This window comes from Camelus bactrianus, chromosome 3, assembly GCF_048773025.1.
Source record: "Camelus bactrianus isolate YW-2024 breed Bactrian camel chromosome 3, ASM4877302v1, whole genome shotgun sequence".
NCBI classification, from domain to species: domain Eukaryota; kingdom Metazoa; phylum Chordata; class Mammalia; order Artiodactyla; family Camelidae; genus Camelus; species Camelus bactrianus.
In genome coordinates this window covers 114,859,011-114,879,591 of record NC_133541.1, presented here as the reverse complement: position 1 = coordinate 114,879,591, position 20,581 = coordinate 114,859,011, and the positions used below count along the sequence as shown (strand labels likewise).

At 38.3% G+C, this 20,581-nt stretch overlaps 1 protein-coding gene across 3 annotated transcripts in view; it reads left to right on the top strand.

The window, feature by feature from the left end:
• The first annotated feature begins 3,073 nt into the window (after window positions 1-3,073).
• Window positions 3,074-20,581, top strand: part of RNF145 (ring finger protein 145) — a 51,869-nt gene continuing 34,361 nt past the window's right edge. Inside the window, exons 1-3 of one of the 3 annotated variants that reach the window (XM_074360996.1) lie at window positions 3,074-3,404; window positions 8,854-9,056; window positions 16,792-16,900. In XM_074360996.1, the coding sequence (XP_074217097.1) occupies window positions 8,873-9,056; window positions 16,792-16,900 (293 nt within the window). In that variant the 5' untranslated portion in view covers window positions 3,074-3,404; window positions 8,854-8,872. Of the gene's footprint in view, window positions 3,405-4,632; window positions 4,777-4,802; window positions 4,912-8,853; window positions 9,057-16,791; window positions 16,901-20,581 lie in introns of those variants that run through there. The other 2 variants (XM_045513108.2, XM_010950314.3) reach the window with 2 other exon arrangements.

Genomic DNA, 20,581 nt, shown 5'->3' with positions numbered 1-20,581 from the left:
CAAAGGGACAGTGACTGCTAGTGGGTACAGGGTTTTTTTTTTTTGGAAGGGTGATGAAAATGTTCTAAAATGGATTGCGGTGATGGCTGCACAACTGTAAATATAGCAAAAACCACTGAACTTTACAATTTAAAATAGGTGTAATTTATGATATGTGACTTATATGTCAATTATATCTCAAAAAGAGTGACTCTTCCCTTTAATGAACCATGTTGCCTATTGTTTTCCTGTTATAATTGGCTTTCAAACTCAAACCATGGAGGTGGCCAGGTTGAATGAGATTTGACGTATCACTTAGATTCTTCTACTCAAGAGTTAACTGTTTTTGAATTGGATAGAGAAAAACCTCAAAGTGCCCAGAAAATATTAGGAATGAATAAAGTGAGTGAATAAATGAATCCATGAAAATTTCTCCTTCACCCAATATTTCCAGTGTTGACTAAGTTCTTTGGGTTTTGGCCCCACTATGTGTAATCTGTTATACATAAACTCTTATCTCTGGATCTAAAAGGTAGTGCCTAACTGGCCACCAGTTATCTGCAGATTATTAACAAAGGACTATTTCTGTGTTAGCAAGAGTTGGTTCTATAAAGAATTCAGAGACTAGACTTTTGGAATGGCTAGAAATACGCACTCTTCTAAACTTTGAACTGACTTCCTCCTCAATGTTGGATACAGTTACTAACTGAACGGGAAGATAACCTTTGGAGTCCTGACTGGTCTGCCATGCCGCAGTCATAAACGTGCCACTTCTTTCCTTCTAGCACTCGAAGCTAATTCCTTTTATGACCAAGCTGTGGCATTTGGGTATTTTCTTAAGTTTGGTTCCAGGTACTTACCAGGTTTTTCTTCTGATCTTTTCTGGTTTGTGTGGGTTTGGGTGCCTCTAGAAAGTACTTGTCTGCATTGTGATTGCTCTGTTTTATTTGAGCAGATCTATTACCCAACCCCGCTGTTCTTTTTTCCTCTGCTTTTCTTTTTAGTTTGAGTTGGTTACCTGCTTCTGGCAATGTAGAGCTTTCCCGAAACTGGATTAGCAGCAATAAAATAGCAGTAACCCTTTCATTACCAGAGTAATTTACTTTGCTTGTTTTGAACTCCAGCATTTACAGGCAGCTACTGTAAAATTCAAAGATGAAAAATATATGTGACTTTTTTCTGCTTTTATAAATCCAGACAAGTTATAGTGAGCGTTATGGGGCTTTGAAGTCTTTTTTTTCCCCCCTTTGAAAAAGGAATGGTGAGAGCTGAGTCAAGCTTCTCTTCCATCTAAATAAAACATGCAAATCCAGTAGCAGTGCTAAATTAATATTTTCACAATTCTGTAATTCACCCTAGAAGAATGAATAAATCCAGTTAGAATCTATTTATATAGATTTTAACTTCGTTGTATTCTGTTTCTGGCTATATGTTTCTTGATTGAGTCAGTAGTAAAATTGTTAAAACGAGGAGAAAACCAAAGGAAAGTCTTTGCTATCTTGGGCAGTTTCCTATTCCAGTCATTAGTCAGGTGGCCTCTGTAATTTCTCATTTATCAGTCTATATAGAGAGATTGATAAAACCGCCTCCTTGCCATGTAGCAGGCTTAACAATTATTCTAAAGTATCTGAGGCACCAGGATGAAAGGTGGCTATAGTTAGGAACATAATTCCCAGAAATTTAAAAAGCTTGATGTCTATAGAGCTATCAGACTGGTAGAAGGGAAGTTACTCTGAATTTGATTGACTGATGCCTCAAGGAACTAAATTTTCTAAATGTAGAGCTTGCATTTACAATTTTAGCAAGATACAAAGGTTGCTCAGAATAGGGGGGTTACCATTTAAAGTATGTAGGCCAGAGGTTGAATTTCCAAGGACGGCCCCTAACACAAACCTAGTTGTAGTACATTAATTTCTCTTCTAACATGCAGAAGTTGAGGCTTTACAATTTCAGGATGATCCAATCTACTGGCAACATTTAACCTACTACTGGGTGTGTATGTCAGCACTGCCAACCTCAAAGGCCAGACTGGTTACTAGTAGCAACTAGCTCTCCAGGCACTAACCAGAGACAAAGCAATGAACAATGTAGGTGGGTTTTTTTTTTGTTTTGTTTTGTTTTGTTTTTTTTTGGAGGGGACATAGGAGAGGGGGCAAGGGGATTTGTGGAAGGTTGTGGTGAGGCAGAGGAGTAGAAAAACTGGGGAATAAGGAGTCCTGGCAAAGCCCAGAAGACCAGCAACATCCTTGATTCATTCTGTGTACATACAGTGTGTTTGAGGCTTTGCATTGTGGGTAAGTGGGGAAGAGTTCCTGCCCCACTAAGTGTGTTGACATTTATTTAAGGTAGGAATGTTGGTCAGTACTAGAGACTTTGGCAGAACAAACAGATTTCCTTACCTTGTGAAGGGGGTGTGTACACTAACCAGTTTTGAAACTTGGACCAAAAGACAAGGCAAACACACACACACATTATTTAATTTCATACTACAGTAAAATTCTTTGAACAAATTCTTTCAACCAAGGGATCAGAATATTTTAAGTTAAAGATCCTCAGTGAAGAGTTCCAATTCATATATTAATACATCCACTCACTTATCCAACAGAGGTTTACTGAGCGCCTAGTCTTTGCTAGGCACTGCTGAGCCATCACAGACGTGGTCCCTGACGCCAGAGTTAACAGTCTAGACCAGTCAGTAAGGGAGTTAAAAAAAATTCTGGCATCATTGCCACTGCGGTTGCATCGGATGAGGATCAGCCCCTCCAATTCTCCTACGTGGTCCTGACAGGTAAGTGTGGGTGTGAGCGCGTGTGGCTCCTGGTGTTTGGGGAGTGCGAGAGCGCACGTGTGTCAGAATGGCGCGTGTCACAGTGCGCGTGCAGGTGTCGGCGTGGTACGCGTCTCCTAGCAGCCGGAGCCCGGTTGTGTGGGCTGCGGGAGGCGTGTGTCTCCCTCCTACGTACCGGAGGCAGCGCGGGAACCACCCAGCCTTGCGCGATTGTGAGTGAACGCGGGCGCGCGCGGGCGCGCGCGGGCGGGGGAGGGGCGCCGCGCTGGCAGCGCCGCGCGCAGGCGCAGAGAGCGGGAGCCGGGTCGCGACCGCCGCAGAGCGCCGGGGGCGGGAGGAGTGAACCAAGGAGGCCATGGCCGCCGCCGGCTGCTGAGGAGCTCGGCCCGCGAACGCCTGCCGCCGCGGACGATGGTGACCGCACGGGTCGGGCCGCTGCCGCCGCCGCTGCCGCCGCCTCCCAAGACGCAGCATCCAAGGCCCGGCGCGGAGGAGCCGCCGCTGTGAGCCGCGCCGTCCCGGTCCCCGCCGCCGCCGCCTGAGGAGAACGGGAGGGCGGGCGAGAGAGCCGAGGAGTTGCGGAGCCCGTCCGTCCGCCGGCGGCGCCGCCCCGCGGGAAGGGAGGCCGAACCCCGAGGTGACCGAGCCGGCTGCCCCCTTTCCATCCCGGATCCCCGTCCGCATCCCACAGCCTCAGCCCCCTCCTCTTCTCTTTCGCCCTCCCTTCCCCCATCCGGTTGCTCCTCCCCCCCCCCCCCCCCCGTTCGCCTCCCTCTTCTCAGCATCCGTGGCGTCCACATCCCCTCATCACCCGCAGCGCCCCCTCCTTCCCAACCGCCAACCCCTCCCGCGGTCCTCCCGGCTGCCCCACCGGCTCTCTCCGACTCTGCCCTGATCTTCTGGGGCCGCGCGCAGAGCCCCCTTTCCCAGCTCCCGGGCCTTGTCCGCCGCCTCACCACCTCCCTACCCTCCTGGAGATAGCCCTCATCTCCCCCGGCATTCCTAAGATGCCCTCACTCTGAGAGCTTCCCCAGCCCCTCCCCAGTACCCGTTTCGAGGCCTTTTCTAAGCCCCTTCCTGTGCTGCCCCTTTCCTAGCTGCTCCTTTCCAGCTCCTTTGCTCCAGTTCCCGCTTCCAACTTTCCCTCTTTTGCGTCTTTGTCCACTTTGCTTCCAAGCTTCCCTCCCTCTTTTCTTTCGCCCTACTCTTTGGTTTGCGCAGCCTGAAACTCAGCCTCCCCCCTTTCATTCGATTTGAGGTAGTTTGGGAGTGTGGAAAGGCCTGCGAAGTCATTCTTGGAATGGGGACCCATTTGCTCTGCATCCCGTCTGTCAGTCCTTTTTTTTTTTTTCTTAACAACAGTAAGACCGCTCCTCATCTCTTACTTTTTGTCTCCATCGCTTCCTTTTCACACTTGCCATCCCTTCTGTGTTTCCTGTTCGTTTCGGCATTTCCCACCTGAGGGACCCAGAGACCCTTGCCCTCCCTTCAGGAATGAGTCCCCTTTCTGTTCGGGGATAATGAAGTTCGCCCGCGTCTTTCTTCGGAAGCTTTTGGGTGCGTGGCACGGCAGAGCCAGCACCCTTGGCCAGACAGGAGGGAAGCTCCCTGGCACGGGCCTCTTTCCTGGCAGAGTTTTTGTGAACGTAATCCTCTAGCCCCGCGGCGGCAGCGGCCCCGCTGCTGCTGCGCTGCCTGCTTTGCAGCGAGCTGGTTTGGGGTTACTATAGTTCAAACGCAACTGAGATCAGCAGTCGTGGGGGCGGGGGAAGAGGTGCGGGGAGAGAGGAAGGGGGCTTTGCAGTGAGAAGACATCAAAGATTAATGGACGGCTTTGCATCGCAGTCTGCAGTAAACAGGAAACTAGTTGGAAAGGAAAGAAGAGGGGCTGTGTGTCTCTTTATTTTTTAAAATACGGAGTGTGCAGTTCTGCTGAATCTTGAATCCTGCCCAAAGGATGAGCTGTCGGTGCTGCAGTCGTGACCCAGGCTGAGCGCCCAATGGCAGAGGTAGCAGTTTTTATTTCCTCTGTCTGGCTGCTTAAGTTGAAAGATGGCCCTTGTATTCAGAGTGGACTCCCTGTCTTTGCCGCTTTGGAGATGACCAGAAACCACAGAATTGCTAGTAGTTTATGTGGAAATCAGGTACATACAAAGTTAGCTAGCAGTGAGTGGGAGTGGGGAGGACCAGCTATATTTAAAACGTGTGCCAATGCTTATGTAAGAAGTACGTTCTTCTCCCGGGTATCTCAGTTTTTGGCTGAGTTTACTTATGATTTTAGGCTTTAGCTCTGCCCTCAAACATTTTCAAGGCTTACCATCCTAACATATGGACAGCCAGAAAATCTGTCTTTCTTAAGATCGGGTTTAGCTGATGGTAGATTTTTTTTTTCTTCAAATTGGATTGGACAAAGAAAGGAGACTGATGATAAATAGTTTTTGTTTTCCTTGTGCTGAGGGAAAAGGTAGAAACTTTAAGGCTTAAATTATCTAAGTATTGTACTGAATAATTTTAAATTGGGTTATATTGCATTCTTTTTATTTTATCTAGGAAATGTGAATTCTGTTCATTTTTGGGGGAAGGTAACATTTTCCATTTCTGTTTTTTATTTAACATAATTCTTCAACAGATGAGCTATAACTTTAAAGGCTTTTGTTTTTCATATTGTTCAGGGTGATTTATTTGATTTCTTCACATTCAAAACCAAAATGTAATGTTTTCAGGAAAGTGTAGAATGAGGTCCCTGTGTTTCCTAACCCACAAACATGAATGGTGAGCCTTACAAGGTTATACTTGCACAGGACATTCTTGTGTTTGTAAGTAGCAATTTGCTGCTTCCAAGCCTGGGGAAGTCATTTTATGAAATTGTGTGATCCTTTTTTGGTTAGCTTTTGTTGAGCCTTTTTTGCTGTTATTGGCAGAAAAAAAAAGATTTTTTTAAAGCTGTTTTACTGTGTAAAGCATCTTTAGGTTTGAGTCACACTTAGTTTTCATTACTTGCTACGACTGTGTTGGAGTGTTACTGTCCCAGTTCTTTTCACATTTCAAGGAAGAAATTTAAGTCTTGAATGGAAGGTAAAATGTATGTAACTGAACAAGGCGTAAAGTATCTTATGTATTTGGCTTTAGGGAGTGCCAAGCCTTTGAATTTTATTTGCCTTTTTCTTTTCTGCTTGTTTCCCAGGATTCTTTGGTACTGTTTTGGTTTTAAGATAATTTTGAGCTCCCTCTGACTTAGAATATGGTCATTAGCTCTGTCCAACAATAACTGTAAGAAAAGGTTAAATGAGGCTTGAACCAAACATCTTAGAAGTATACCAAGAGAGAAGTCTCCATTTGTGTTTCATGTTTTTAATGTAGCGATTTGGCAGATGTGAATGATTTCAGATAATATGCAAATAAGATCTATTTCAGCATTTTGTTTAGGTGTGGGTTTAGTGTGTGTGGTGTTCGAGTGTAGCGTATGGTATTTATTTGTAATGGTCACCGCCCTATCGTGTGCTACTTCTACTGTAGAAAGATTTAACATTTTAAAGTTTTAGGTGAAATGTGGGGTTTTTTTCCCCCTGTTTTCTTTCCACAGCTCTGGTGGGTAACTTTTTAGTTCTGATTTTCCATGTATTAAATTTGTTTGCTCCATGGCTCTATACATGGCCAACTTGCCAATGACTTGCTAAAATATCACCCACATAGGGAAATAAATGAAACATTTAGTAGGCAATGTATTTGTTATAAAATGGGCATATTTCATTCTATCCAAGTCCTTCTAAAGAATTCAGAGATTTGAGTCTTGAGTTTACCAGGCAGTAGGGTTTAAATATCTGTCTTGAATATTCAACAGCTTTAGGGACCCAGGATTTTCTTTTTATTCTTGTTCTGTTTGTGAGGCAGGAGTAGTGGTAATTAAGAGGGAACGTGTACCATTCTGCTAATAGCCTTCTTTTGTAGTAGAGATACGGTCCTCTGTAAGAATTTGGGAGATTTTTTTTTTCCTTAGCAGTTAGGATCGTGATTTTTAGTGCAGGATTGGTTATTTTGTTAGTTTAAATTTTTTTTTTTTTTTTTTACCTTTTTAAGAGCTACAATAGTGAAAGTGGGCACATTTAAAAATAACAAAACATTAAAAACAGATGAAGGCTCTAAATATTAACTCAGTAATTGTTCCTTTTTGGTTACTTACAAAAGCAGTAGTCATATATATTGGATTCTAGAATACGGAAGAATACTTACTTTTCCATTATAGACTAAAGCCTGTTATTGATATTTTTATCTGGGTACATGGTAATTTTCACACGTGACTGGTGGTTCGTGAGAAAAATCTATCATTCGTGTACTTTGAAATGAACTCCCAAGAGTGCTGCATTGAGTTATCAGTTTGACCACCAGAGTAAGTAGTTACTTCCTGTGTATTTCCTTAAGTCATCTAGATGGCTTAGGCACATTACACTTTTTACCAAGAATTTTTTTTTAAGTGGTCTCACTCCCACCAAATAATACACGAGTATTCTAAAACATTTGGCCAACAAAAAGACAGAAGGGAATAAAAATCACTACAGTGCCACTGTTGAAAGGATGTTAATATGAATATTTTGGTTTATTATTTCCCAGAATTTTTTTTCCTTAATAATATCTTGAGCTTTGAGAAATTTAGGTTCCTAAATGGTGCAATTTGTAATAAATGTTGATTAGAGATTTTTTTCAGTGCTTCTTTCCCCTTAGGACACAGCTATTTGGTTGTGATTCTCTCACAATATTATCTTTTCCTTATATAGGAAAACTATTTAAGCGCTCTTGTTTATTTAAAGTAATCAGAATCACAGTATTTATTTATAAAAATGTTAATTCTGTGTTATTGGTAGGATATATATAACATTTGGGTTGTGGGAATGATAGATATATAATCAGGTTTTCAGTGATTGAAAACCTCATATTAATAGTGTGCTGAGTCGAGCTGCCTTTTTCCCCCCAACTATCTGAGCTAGGAGGCTATGAAAATTAGAGGGTAAAATGGAAATACCGACAAATATTTAACCATAGCATAGCAATCTGTCACTATAATTTTCTGCAGAAATAAATGTTTTCATTTGTCCTGTAATGTCTGAAATTACTGCCAAAGCTAGAAGTGTTTAGCTTTCTCAGCAAAATTCTTAAAAGGATATTGTCAGAGCCAACATTTCAGAATTATACTTACTCCTAAAATTGTCCTTTACTGCTTTTGTTTGCTCTATTCTCTTTCCCATAATTCCTTGGATTATTTTGGAGCTCCGTCATACAAAGCAGTATTGCGCTAAATTGTCCTTTTAGATAGTAGATTGTGTTGGAGACCCTTTATTTCCTTCCTTTTTTCCCTCCCATTCCACCACATCAGCAGCTAAGGAAAGACAGGGGCTGCAGACTCACAGTGCCTGACTTCTTCCATGTGCCGGCATGTCTGTGTCAAGGGAAGAATTTGATGTGCATTTTCCTACTTTGAAGGCAGGTTGTGGGGATTTCAGACTAACAGTTTAATGATTCAGGGAAACAATATTGCAAATATCATGAGTTCTCTGAATTGTGTCTCTGTCATGGAAATTCAGTAATTCAGTTTTGATTGTAAGTAATAAGGAAAAGGATAGACTGAGATGCTGTGCACTGAATGTGCAGTTATCAATTTTTTATTGAATAACAGGCTTTTTCATGTAACAACCATTTAAAATTTGCCCTCTTTTTTTAAAAACTGCATAAATCTCAAATAAAAATAGGAGTGAATTTTTCTTTTCAAGTGAATTGAACAAAGGCTACAGTGTTCTTATAGGGCATTTTGTTTTTAAGTGCCTAGATTTGGAGTCAGGGGCTTTTTAAAAATAAGTTTTGAGGCCTAAACATTTAATCAGAATCTTAAAATTGAGCAGACCTGGGAGAGTCAATGGGAAAGCACAGTACAAAGCTGATTTCTTAAATATTTAGAGGTAGTAGATGTGCCTAAGGAGCTTTTTATGTTGTAACATAACTTTGGTGTAGTATGTGACAACCCATTCGATTCATAAGAGGTTATCTAAAAGATACTTGAGGTGACTAATTTTTATGTATTGTCTTTTGAATTTTAGATCTGCTTCAAGAACAAACATGGCTGCAAAGGAGAAACTGGAGGCAGTGTTAAATGTGGCCCTGCGGGTGCCAAGCATCATGCTGCTGGATGTCCTGTACAGATGGGATGTCAGCTCTTTCTTCCAACAAATCCAAAGGAGTAGCCTCAGTAACAACCCTCTTTTCCAGTATAAGTATTTGGCTCTTAATATGCATTATGTAGGTGAGTGTCCATGTCACCTTTTCTTACCTGTTAGTGAGCATTCTGATTTATTTTATGTCTTTGTATATCCTTGAATTTGGGTAAAGGGAGGTCTGGTTACCTTGAGATGGCAGTGATGAATGTTTATGAATCTTGTTTATAGTGTTATTTGTCTCTCCACTGCATATGAATCATTAGGGCCAGAGGAGAACAGACAGTGTTGGATTTATTTTACTGTATGAAACTAGGAGGCAGAAGAAAACATTTTATTTCTTAATGTATTTTTTCTTCCTAGTTTACTGAGTTAAATTGACATACATAGAAGAAAAAATTTTAGATTTTAATATGATAAAATTAAATAATGAGAAATACTTTTCCAGACATTTGGCTTGTTCTAATTTGTTATTATTTTGGGTTTTAGTAGTAATTCAGAAAGTAAGCTTTTTAAAATGCAGTATTCTTTATTGTTTCAAAACATTAATATCGTTTGAAGATAAAGTATTAATTTCAGTTAAATGAAATGTGAAAAATGGTATAATTTTTTTTGTTTGTTTTTGGAGGGGGTGGGGAGTTACATTTATTTATTTATTTACTTAATGGAGACACTGGAGATTGAACCCAGGAACATGTGCATGCTAAGCACATGCTCTACCACTGAGCTATACCCTCCCCACCTTGGTAGTATTATATTAAAAAAATAACTCCTTGAAATAAAATGGATATGATTTGGAGTTAGTGGTAGAAGTAGGGAGGTTAAAGAAATTAAAGTCAAGAAATACAGACATGAAGCAGATATCCATTTAGAATAAAGTTACGATTCTTAATTTTTATGTTAATTTTTGGTTTAAATGTGATAATAGAAACAGTATATTTTCATTTAACATTGTTATTGCATAACTCAAGATGTGGTTTGAATGATGTACTGTAGTGGTTTTATTAATATTTTTGTTAGTAGAATTGCCTCTCAACAAGTATATATGTTTTTTAAAATTGAGAAGGTTATCTTTTATAAAATTGTGAAGAGTTGTCCTGTCTCTGTGAGATTCATTTTTATCTGTAGGACTCTCTGGGTTCCAAAGCTCAGTGCTAAGAACCCCTTAACAGCTCTAGGAGATTACCAAGTAAGTCATTGTGGGAAGGAGTATGGTATAGGAGAAAGGGCGGTGCACTAAAACATCTAGGTATAATAAACTCACCGCTCTTTGTTGGCACTACTTTGGGAAAGTCTCTGCAATGAGAAGATTCTTTTATGCTGCAAAACACTGATTCTCAGCCCTTTATTAAAGGCTTTGTATGTTAGCTAATTTATGGAAAATAATTCCAGTCTGTGGTAAAAGAACAATTGGGTGCTTGGCTTAGATTTTTGGCTTAATCAGCAAAGTAATTCATACTGTGGTTTTAAAAATGTGCTTACCTTATATATTATTTCTTAATAGATTGAAATATTTATTATTAAAATAGCTGCTTAATAACCAGAAACATTAATTTTAGAAGTTGATTGGGTTCTCTTCAGTTGAAATTCATGCTCACTGGCTTATAACTTTGGGAACCCAGCTGAGCCTTCTTAAATACACTTAGTGCATGCTAGGTAGGGTAAGCTCAGAGATTACTTGGGTAAATGCTTACAGCTTGAACTGTTTTTTTGGTTAGAGTAACCTCCGTGTCGGAATATTATGTAGTGTTTATGTAATGTCTCAGTGTATAAAATTTTACCCTTAAATAAATTTTTTTAATTGGTAATTTATATTCAAAAACCAGAAAGCATAAAAAGTATACAGTGAAAAGTGTCTTTCTCCTATTTCTGTTCCTCATCTACTAAGTTCTCACTCTGAGTCCCAACAAGTAGCTATTTTTATTTCCTTGTGTGTAATTCTAGAGATATTTTTATGTATATGTAAGTAAATATGAATGTATATTGATATATATGCAAGTATAATATATAAGTATAAATGTATATATTCCCCCTTTTTGTACACATAATACACGTTGTTCTGAACCTTTTGTTTTAACTTAATGATGTATCATAGAGCCACAACTGCTGCTTTAAGATACTCACTGTTTTTTCATGTTGATACTTTCTGTTCTGCCAAATCTTAAGGTTCTGATTAAATGTTGAGGCCTCTTCCTCCACCCACCCTCCAATTCTGTTTCATAGTGACTTGGTACCCTTGTATGGCTATACCGTAATATAGTGAACTAATTACTTTGTTGGAGGACATTTTACATAGCACTGACTTCTGCTATTTCATTTAGTGTGATATTGAATAATTTCATGTAGCCATAACTTATACAGGTGCAGATATAGCCTTGGGATAAGTTATTAGAAGTGAAACTGCCAGGTTGAAAAGTTTATATGTTTGTTCTGTTGGTCAGTACTGCTTTCTATAGGGTTTTACTGTTTTGTACCTCCACAAACAGTGGTTTAGAATTCCTGCAGTCCTACATGCTTATCAAAACAGTGTTATCAGACTTCAGTATTTGGCTGCCCAGTGGGTAAAAATATGGATGTTTTTAAATGTATTATTCATTTATATTTCTCTTATGAGTGAGATTAAATTTATTCACATGTTTAGAAAAATGTGTATTTCCTCCTCTGAGAGTTGTCAGTTCATGTCCCTTGTCCACTTTTCTATGGGATTGTTAGCCTTTTCTTATCAGTTTGTGGGAGTTTGATATATAGTAGGGAAATAAACCCCTTTGTGATGAGTTGGGATTATTTTTTCCAATTTCAGTTTTCTAGATTTTGCTTAAGATTTTTTTGACATGCAGAATTTGTTTTTAATGTGATTAAATTGATCATTTTTTCTTTTATAGCTTTAGGATTTTGAATCAATTTTTTAAAAACCTCAAGAAATAAAAAACCCTCTATTTTTGAATTTATTAAGAATTCTATCACATGTTATTCCATTATTTTTGTGGTTTCGTTTTTCACATTTAAATCTTTGCTCCATTTAAAATTTATCTCCACGTATAGTGTGTTTTTTATTTCATTTCTAAACTTTGTTTCTGTTCTTTCAGTTTGTCTATCTTATTATTGAGGATTTAGATTATATTTTACTGTCTAATAGAGTTAGTCTCTTCATTTTTCTTTACTTCCCTCTCAGTTTTTTGTTATTATTAGTTTTCTACATTAACTTTAGAATTATCTAATCTTGTTCCAAAAACATACAACCCTGTTGACTTTTTGTTGAGATTGCATATTATTAAAATTTTAAGTTACGATGTAGAGAGAACTTAAAGATGCTAACTCTTATTTAGGTAAGAACACAGATTTCCTGTGTTCAAGATTTCTTTTGAGTCCTTCTGGAGTGTTTTAAAGTTTTCTTTATATAAGTCTTAGATTTTTTATTGTTAAGTTCATTCCTAGGTATTTTATCTTTTTTATTACTGTTGTGAGTTATTTCCCCTTTGTATCCTCTAATTGTTATTGAGAGCTTAAAAGTCAAGGTAGAGAGTGTAATGTTTGAGTTTATGTAATAGAATTGTACCTTCAAATTTGGAAACTTTCCAGTATGGGTTCTGTCTGAAAACAGCAAAGAGAAGTGACTGTCCAAATGTAATTGATAGAATGTTAATTGTAGAATTGTTTTGCAGAGTATAGGATATTAAAAGGGGAATAGAAATAATATTTAGAGGGTAGAGTGGGGCCATTTGTGAAAAGTCCTGAATACGGATATTAGGTATTGTGCTTAATTTGGTAGGTAGTGATGGGTCAGTAAGGGGTTTAGAGCAGGTGAGCTGCATCTGAAAACTGGTTAGATAGTGTTTTGTAGGATGATGGATTGGGGAGGGGAGAAACTGGAGGTAAGAAGATGAGTTAGAATTTTAGGCAGGAAGTAAGAGAGCCAGAGCTAGCATGGTAGAGTTGCACAGGAAGGAGTGGACATGAGAATAATTCTTTTGAAACTGCAATCACTAAAATTATTAGTGACCAAAAATAAAAAACTCAAGCTTCATTTGTGTCCTTATTCTGAAGACCTTTCCATGTTTATGAAGGTGTTGGCCACTTCCTCTATCCTAAAAATGTTTCTGGATTCTTCTAACTTACTGATCATTCCTTCTGACTCTCTTGCTGTATTTTTTGTTTGGGCTTCTTTAGTGCTGACATTCCCAGAATTTGTGTTTAATTTTCATCTTTTGTTGTTTGGGTGATCTCGCGTAGTTTTGGCTACAGATCTCTGTGTCCACTCTTCACTGCTTTTTTGACCACCTTGGTCTGGGGTAGTGTTCCTCCGCTTTGTTTCCATGGTACCCAGTTCCTACCGCCACCATAGCGCTTACTGTGCTGCATTCTAAGGGTCCATGTACTCATCTGTCTTCCTAACTAGATTGTGATTTCCTTTAAGGTAGGCATGGGGTTGTCTCTTATCTCGGTATTCTCAGCACCTAGTTACTGCTTGATGTTGAATAAGTGAATTTCTATCTACCTTTAAATAACGTCACCTAAATATTCTATAGACACCTCAGCTTATCATCAGTCACTGAACTTATCGTCTTCACTTCACCTCAAACCACTTCCTCCTTGTGTATTTCCTGTCTTAATAGCAAAGCCATTGTCTTGATTACCCAAGCTAGAAACGTCAGAACATCTTGAGTTCCTTGTTCTCAGCCACTCATCCGTAGATCACCACTAAGACCCATTTAAGTATGTATCTTAAAGCTGGCCCTGCCAACTCCATACCCAAAGCTACTGTTTTATTCCATGTCCTTATTTTTCCCCCACTAGTAAAATAACCCTTTACATAGCAGGAATTCCTGTATTTTGTTAGGAAGATTCAGCAGTCCTTAAGCTGGTTGTCATTTTTAAATGCTGCTTGTCTTGTTTTTTAATTAAAAATTACTGTTGGGTTAGCTTCATCATTATCAATTTAGTTGGTTGTGGTTTGTTTGGTTAATCCTGTAGCATGAATAGTGATGCATATTTGCATAAGCAATAGTTCTGTATTTTTCAGATAACTAGAATATGTATCCAGTTGACCCTAGAACTGTGCAGGTCCACTTATATGTGGATTTTTTCCCGGGAAATACATACTACAGTACTACACAATCTGCAGTTGGTTGAATCTGTGGATGTGGAAATGCAGATACAGAGAGCTGACTGTGAAGTTGCACTTGGGCTTTCTGCTGTATGGAGGGGTTGGTGCTCCTAACCCCTGCGCTGTTCAAGGGTCAGCTGTTGATTGTCATTCAGCTGATTTGTTCATACTTCTCTTGTATCAGAATAAGTATTCTAAGTATCTCTCAAAAATCTTCTTGTGTGGTAAACTTTGTTTTCACGAAGTTATTGTTTCACTGGAATGTGGAAGTAGGGGTGTAGGTGAGCCATACAGTTTTTGTTGTTGTTTTTTTGTTTTCTTACCTCACCTGAATGGTATCTAAAGGATTTGAGAACACTAGCGAGGCTCAACTCCTCATTATCATCTACAAGTCTTTATACTGAGGCTTTAGCCACATGTTCTGTTGGCATCATCTCCCAGTAACTTCCCAGTACTCTTTCTGTTTACACCAAAATCTAGTGTAGCCTACAGAATTTACTGTCTCCTGAAAGTATCCTTTGTGCTTTTATGATTTTTAGACTTGCTGTTCTCTTTTCTTGGAACATTTCCCCTTTTTCTTAGCCTAGTAAAGGTCTGTTCACTCCTTGAGGTCCAGGTCAAACTTAACCACTTTACCATAGCCCTTCTAATACTTGTTTATTAGAGCACCGTATTGTCTCATACTTTTGTCCAAGTTTGTTTTTTCTCTAGACTGTGATTTCTTTATTTTTTATTCTTTGGATTTTCCATGTCTAGGAATGCATATCTGTCTTACTTTACACATAATAATGTTGGTTGAAGGAGTGAATAAACAAAAGAAAGAATGAAATGTGTATGTTTAATCTAGAGGATTTAGTAGTTGGATTTTATGAGACGTGTAGGAGAGGGAAAAGATAATGGAAAGGAAAGGAGAATGATAGTTCATTAAAAAACAAAATTTAAGGAAACATTTAATGCAATAGACTGATTATAAAATCCTTCAGCCACAAACATTGAAAATGCTTGCTAAATATAGCAAACATCATTCTAAATACTTCTAAAATCCTGTGAGATAAGAATTAACAAAATAAATTGGGGGAAATTATTTTTAAAAATGAAAAGCAGATAGAAATCTGTATCTCTGGCTTTTGCTGGATTGTTCTTAAAGTTAGGATGTGTGGGAAATCCAAATTCTACGTCTTTAGTCCCTACCACACCACCTCTGTTTCTTTAGCTTTGAGTGTGGTCGATTCAGCATGGGAGAGACATTAGGTGCTAAGAAGGGATATCTGTGTGCTAATAAAGACTCATTCATAAGAGGAAAATGAAGTTGGACCAGATTTTGAAAGATGTAGAATGTCAGGCTGAGAGATTCAGAACTTTCAAAGGTTTCAGAGCATGAGAGTTATCTGAATGAAAGTGATGGTCTGGGGAATGTATTACCCTTATAGCAAAGCATTGGATGAATGAGGATGGAAAGAGACTGAAAGAAGAATAGAATTTATTATTATAGAACAGAGCAGATTAGGTTGGGACATAGGGACTGGAAAGGTGGGGCAACATATGAGAGACCTGTTGAGCAGACTCAGCGGGACTGGGTGATTAAGGATGACTCAGGTTTGAGTCAGAGTGAATGGGATGTAGGAGAGTGAAAGAGGGTGAGGTGATGTAGCTTCCTGAGGGAGGAAGAAAGGAATGCAGTTTGTCCTTGGATATGAGAACATTTAAGTGGAATATATCTCAGGCATCATAGCTATTAGATGTCTACCTCGAACAGGACATTATTAGGTTTTTTGCTTATAAAGTAGGTTCTCAGAACTGTTGCTGCATCATCTGGAATGGTATATTTGAAACAACAAGATAGATTCCTTGGGCTAGATACTCTAAATAGAGGAAAGAAATTGTTCAGGAAATTTCCTATGTTCGTTTGAGAGGGTGAAAGGAAAGAGGAGGGGAGGGTTTAGAGGGTAAAAGGAAATCCATGTCATAGAGCCAAAGAATAACCATTTTGAAGGTAGTTGCCTCTGCTGCCGGGACAAGAATAAACAGGATGTTTTAAGTTTGACAAGAAGGTAATTGTTGATTTCCAAGTTTCTTTAGACTGGAAGGGTAAGGGGGGGATAATAGATCGTTAGAAAATAGGCACACTGGACAGATACGTTGGTAACATGTCAGTGGAATGAGAAAAATAGGTAATAGGAAAAGGAGAAATCAACATGGAAAGCAGTTTTTCTTTAAGACTGGGGAGAAGAGCCCTGCACATCCTTTAAAAAGAGAGGTAAGGACACTATCGAGGGAATGATTGAAGATAACAGGAGATAGAGGGTCTTTGGATTTGGGAAAAATAAGATCTGAGTCACACGGAAGGGGCAGCCGTAGAGAGGGACAGTGAGACATCCAGTTCTCCCTCTGGGACTAGAGAATGCTAGAACTGATGTAGAAGAAATAAGGAGACGAGGGTAGATGATGAGAAGAATCCTGTTGTACTTCTGTGTGATGTATTCGATTATACAGTAGAAAAATCTACAAAGGAATAGAAAAATGCTTTATATTTTCAATAGAAAAATCCATTGTGATTTTACTATGCTAAACTTACTTTGGTAGAGAAGTAAAAAACCTCAGAGTTGTTGAAACTTAATTGGAAAGTAATTTAACTTTAAGCCTTTTTTATTAGTGTAATTAATTGGGAGACTAAATTAGAATTGTATTTTATTTATATCTCTCTTTAATTTCTACTACAGGGTATATCTTAAGTGTTGTGCTGCTAACCTTGCCGAGGCAGCATCTGGTTCAGCTTTACCTATATTTTTTAACTGCCCTGCTCCTCTATGCTGGACATCAAATCTCCAGGTAAGAATGTGCCCCATTTTTTAAATGTATGCCTGAATTTAAAGTTTTCCTTTACCAGTAAAATATTTTTCATGAACACTGTTAAGAAGCTGAGGCTTTGAGGTGTCCAAAACAGGGTTTTTGATACCTGTTTTCTAAATAAATACTACTGTACCATTAATAGCTGTGGTTATGCCTCAAATTTTATTTCTGCTTTTAAAAACAATCAATATGAAATGGGCCTTAAGGCTATGTTTACAAAGATACCCATGAACTTTTCTGTATTACCCAAGACAAGAATTTCCAAAGACAGGCTACAGGAACATGTTAACAATTAAGGACTTCCTTCCTTTCATCATTTTAGGAAGTCTGTTTATGATGCATGAGAATCAACAAAAGATGCAACCGTGTATTTAGCAGATGGTTGATATAAATTATTTCACAAGATTAATTGTATAGCTCAGAACTTCTGCCTCTTTAGAAGTGTTGTTTACTTATCTAAGTCTGCTGGTACTAAATGTAAGAATTTGGTCTGCCAATGAATATGAGCTTCCTACTTTGAAGCAGACTGTTAAAATGCAGGTGACCAAAAGCCACACAGTAAATGTCATGGAACAGAATCAATTTGGGGGGATAATATTTCTTTTGTTCTGATTGAAATGAATAACATGATAAAATGTACTCCTAACTCTAAGAGTGTCAGGTACTTTGCATGTATAACAAGGTATAATTGTCTAGAGGTTTTGAAACATAGATTTTGGTGTAGGTTTGAAATTTAATCTTAGAAATAGCATTTTTATTATTACTAGAATTGAATGGTTGACTTTTTAAAAACCTCCCCCCCACTGATGATAAAATTATACTGTTCACTGTAGACAATTTTGGGAAATACAGAAAATTTAAAGGCAGTAGCAGTCACCTAAAATTAGTATCACCCAGAGATAGATGTGTTAAAAAACTAGAAGGAAATATGAGAATTTTAATACTTCCCAGTTTTCACCACTTCGACAGATACAAAAAAAATTGCTAATAGTCACTGACTCTTGATTCCTCTTTTTGAGTCAAGACCTCCATCTTCCTTATTTCATCGAGTTGTTTCTCAAAGTCCCCAAAGTATTTCCCAGAAACTCAGTCTTCTCAACATTCCTCTCCTCAGTTCCTGTCTGGTTGATTTCTTCTGCTCAGAATGGTCTCTGGAGGGTGGGGTCTTACTCTTTAAACTTGTGCTGCTATTCTTGCCCAGGATCTGTCCTGGTCCTTGGATATCAGTTACAAAATACGGCGCTGCAGGATGAGTGCTGCATTTCTTATAGTTGTCACAGTATTTCCCATCAAGCTGTTTTACTCTGTGAAGTGGAGACATTACTAATTTTGTCACACAAGTATGTCACTGTGTCTTAACCTCCTTCACGGGAACAATTGAGTCTTTTTCTGTGACATCTTTCTCCAAAGAGCTTAGACTAGAAGTCCAAGGGCCAGGACTGACTCAGACAGCATGATGTCTTTCCCATTCCAGAACTACCAGCCCCAAGCCCTGACACGATCTTTTCTTATGGCCTTGCCCGGACAACTCTGAATCTTAATTAGCTCAAGCTCAAGGTGGAGACCCTTCCCTATCTTAATTTATTCATTTTTTTGAACAAAAATTTTACCTATGTAGTACAGTGCAGTAGGTCACTGTTTTAGTACGTGAATGAATGCCTGAGTGCCTAAGAATGCCATACCTTTTGGAAAAATGGGTGATTGGATAGGTTCAATTCCATGTCCCTTATTTATTGTTCTGTAACCTTAGTTTCACTTATCAGAAAGATATGTCTCAGTTTCTTCACCTGTGAAATGCTGACAAAATCTTAAGGGGCTGTTACACAGATTCAGTAAGATTACTCATGTAAAGCTCTTAGCACGATTTCTGACATGTCATAAGTGCTCAGTGGATTTTAACTAACATTATTATGTTTTGTTTTTACTGTGCAGCAATGATTTGTCAGCATTTTCCTTTGTCAGTAGTCGTTTAAAAATGATTTTTTCCGTGTGGGGTATTCTGTGGTCCAGCTATCTAATGATAGCTTTTTGGAGTTGATAGGATTTTGAGGCTCAATCAAAGAAATCCCGAAGTTGAATGTAGAGCTATTAAAATTGTTACTTTTATTTGTTACTATAATTCTGGGTGAGAAAATAATGAACCTGCACTTTCTTTTACAGTTTTTCGGTTTCCATGTGTTTTAGTGGTATAGTGATGACTGAAACCGTGTATTTTTATCTGCAGTGTAACCATCTAGGCTTCACTAGAGGGGTCAAAATTCTGTTATGGAGGGATAAAGGGGACCCTAAAAGTGTCAGAGGTAAAGAAAAGCCTTTTTCTGACCATTCTTCTATAATTTCAACTTTTTACTTTTAGTTTGTGGGAATGTTTTTTCTGATGTTTAAAGTTTATTTTCATTATCAGAAAATTTTAACTTACTTTAAACAATAAAAAGAATTGCAATGAGATTTTACAGTGTGCAAAAAAATTTCTTGTTTTTTATTTCATTTTCATCCTTATAATCCTTTGAACTATACAGATGAAAAAAACTGAAATGGGCAAACCACTAGGAAGGGTTGATCCCAGATGTTAACTTTGAATCCATGTATTCTGATTCCTAGTTCAGTCCCCTTTGGGAGGTAGCATGGTAATTGGAAAGAAAATTGGTTTTAGAGTCAATAAGGTATGAAATAATTTCCCAAATTAGTAAATATGTTACCTTGGCAAGTTGCTTCTTTGAAACTGTTAAGTGAGACAGTGCTTATCTTACAGAGTTAGTTTTGGTATTAAACTAACAATGTCAAGAAACGGCATATTTTAGTATTTCTCTTCTTAGTGTAATTTACACTACATGATACTGTTTCAAAAAATATTAGCAAAGGTGTCGTTGAATTATTAATAAAATGTTACATTTAATAACATTGAATCTTGAACATGTCTCATTTATAGAATATTAAGGCTGAATTTTTTAGTTTTAAAAAGCAATGGTTTAGATTTCATGTGGCAGCTTCATAACCAAGTATCTTTTAAAAAAATAAACAGCTTTGTTAAGGTATAATTCACATACCTGTTTAAAGTGTACAGCTCACTGGTTTTGAATACATTCACAGAACTGTGCAAATCATCACAATTGATGATTAGAACATTTTCATCACTCCAGAGAGAAACCCCGTACCCATCGGCAGTCACTCCTCATTTCCTACACCCTGCCCCAGCCATAAGCAGCTGTCAGTCTGTTATCTCTCTTATGAATTAGCTTATTCTGGACAGTTCGTGTACATTGAATTGTATAGTGTGTGGTCCTTTGTGACTGTTTTTTTTCTCACTTAGCATGTTTTCAATGTTCATCCATGTTGTAGCATGTATCAGTACTTTATGTATTCTGTCCAAATCATACTCTGTTGTATGAATATACTACATTTTGTTTATTCATTCATCCATTGATGGACATTTGTTTCTGTCTTTTTGGATGAATAATGCTGTGACGATTCATGGTTTTTGTGTAGACATACTGTTTTTGGCGGGGGGAGGACATATATGTTGGAGTGGAATTGCTGGATCAAATAGTATCTACATTTAAACTTTTGATAAACGACAAGACTATTTTCTGAAGTGGCTGCACTATTTTACACTTCTACCAGCCGTGTATGAGGATTCCAGTTTCCCCACATGCTTGCTAA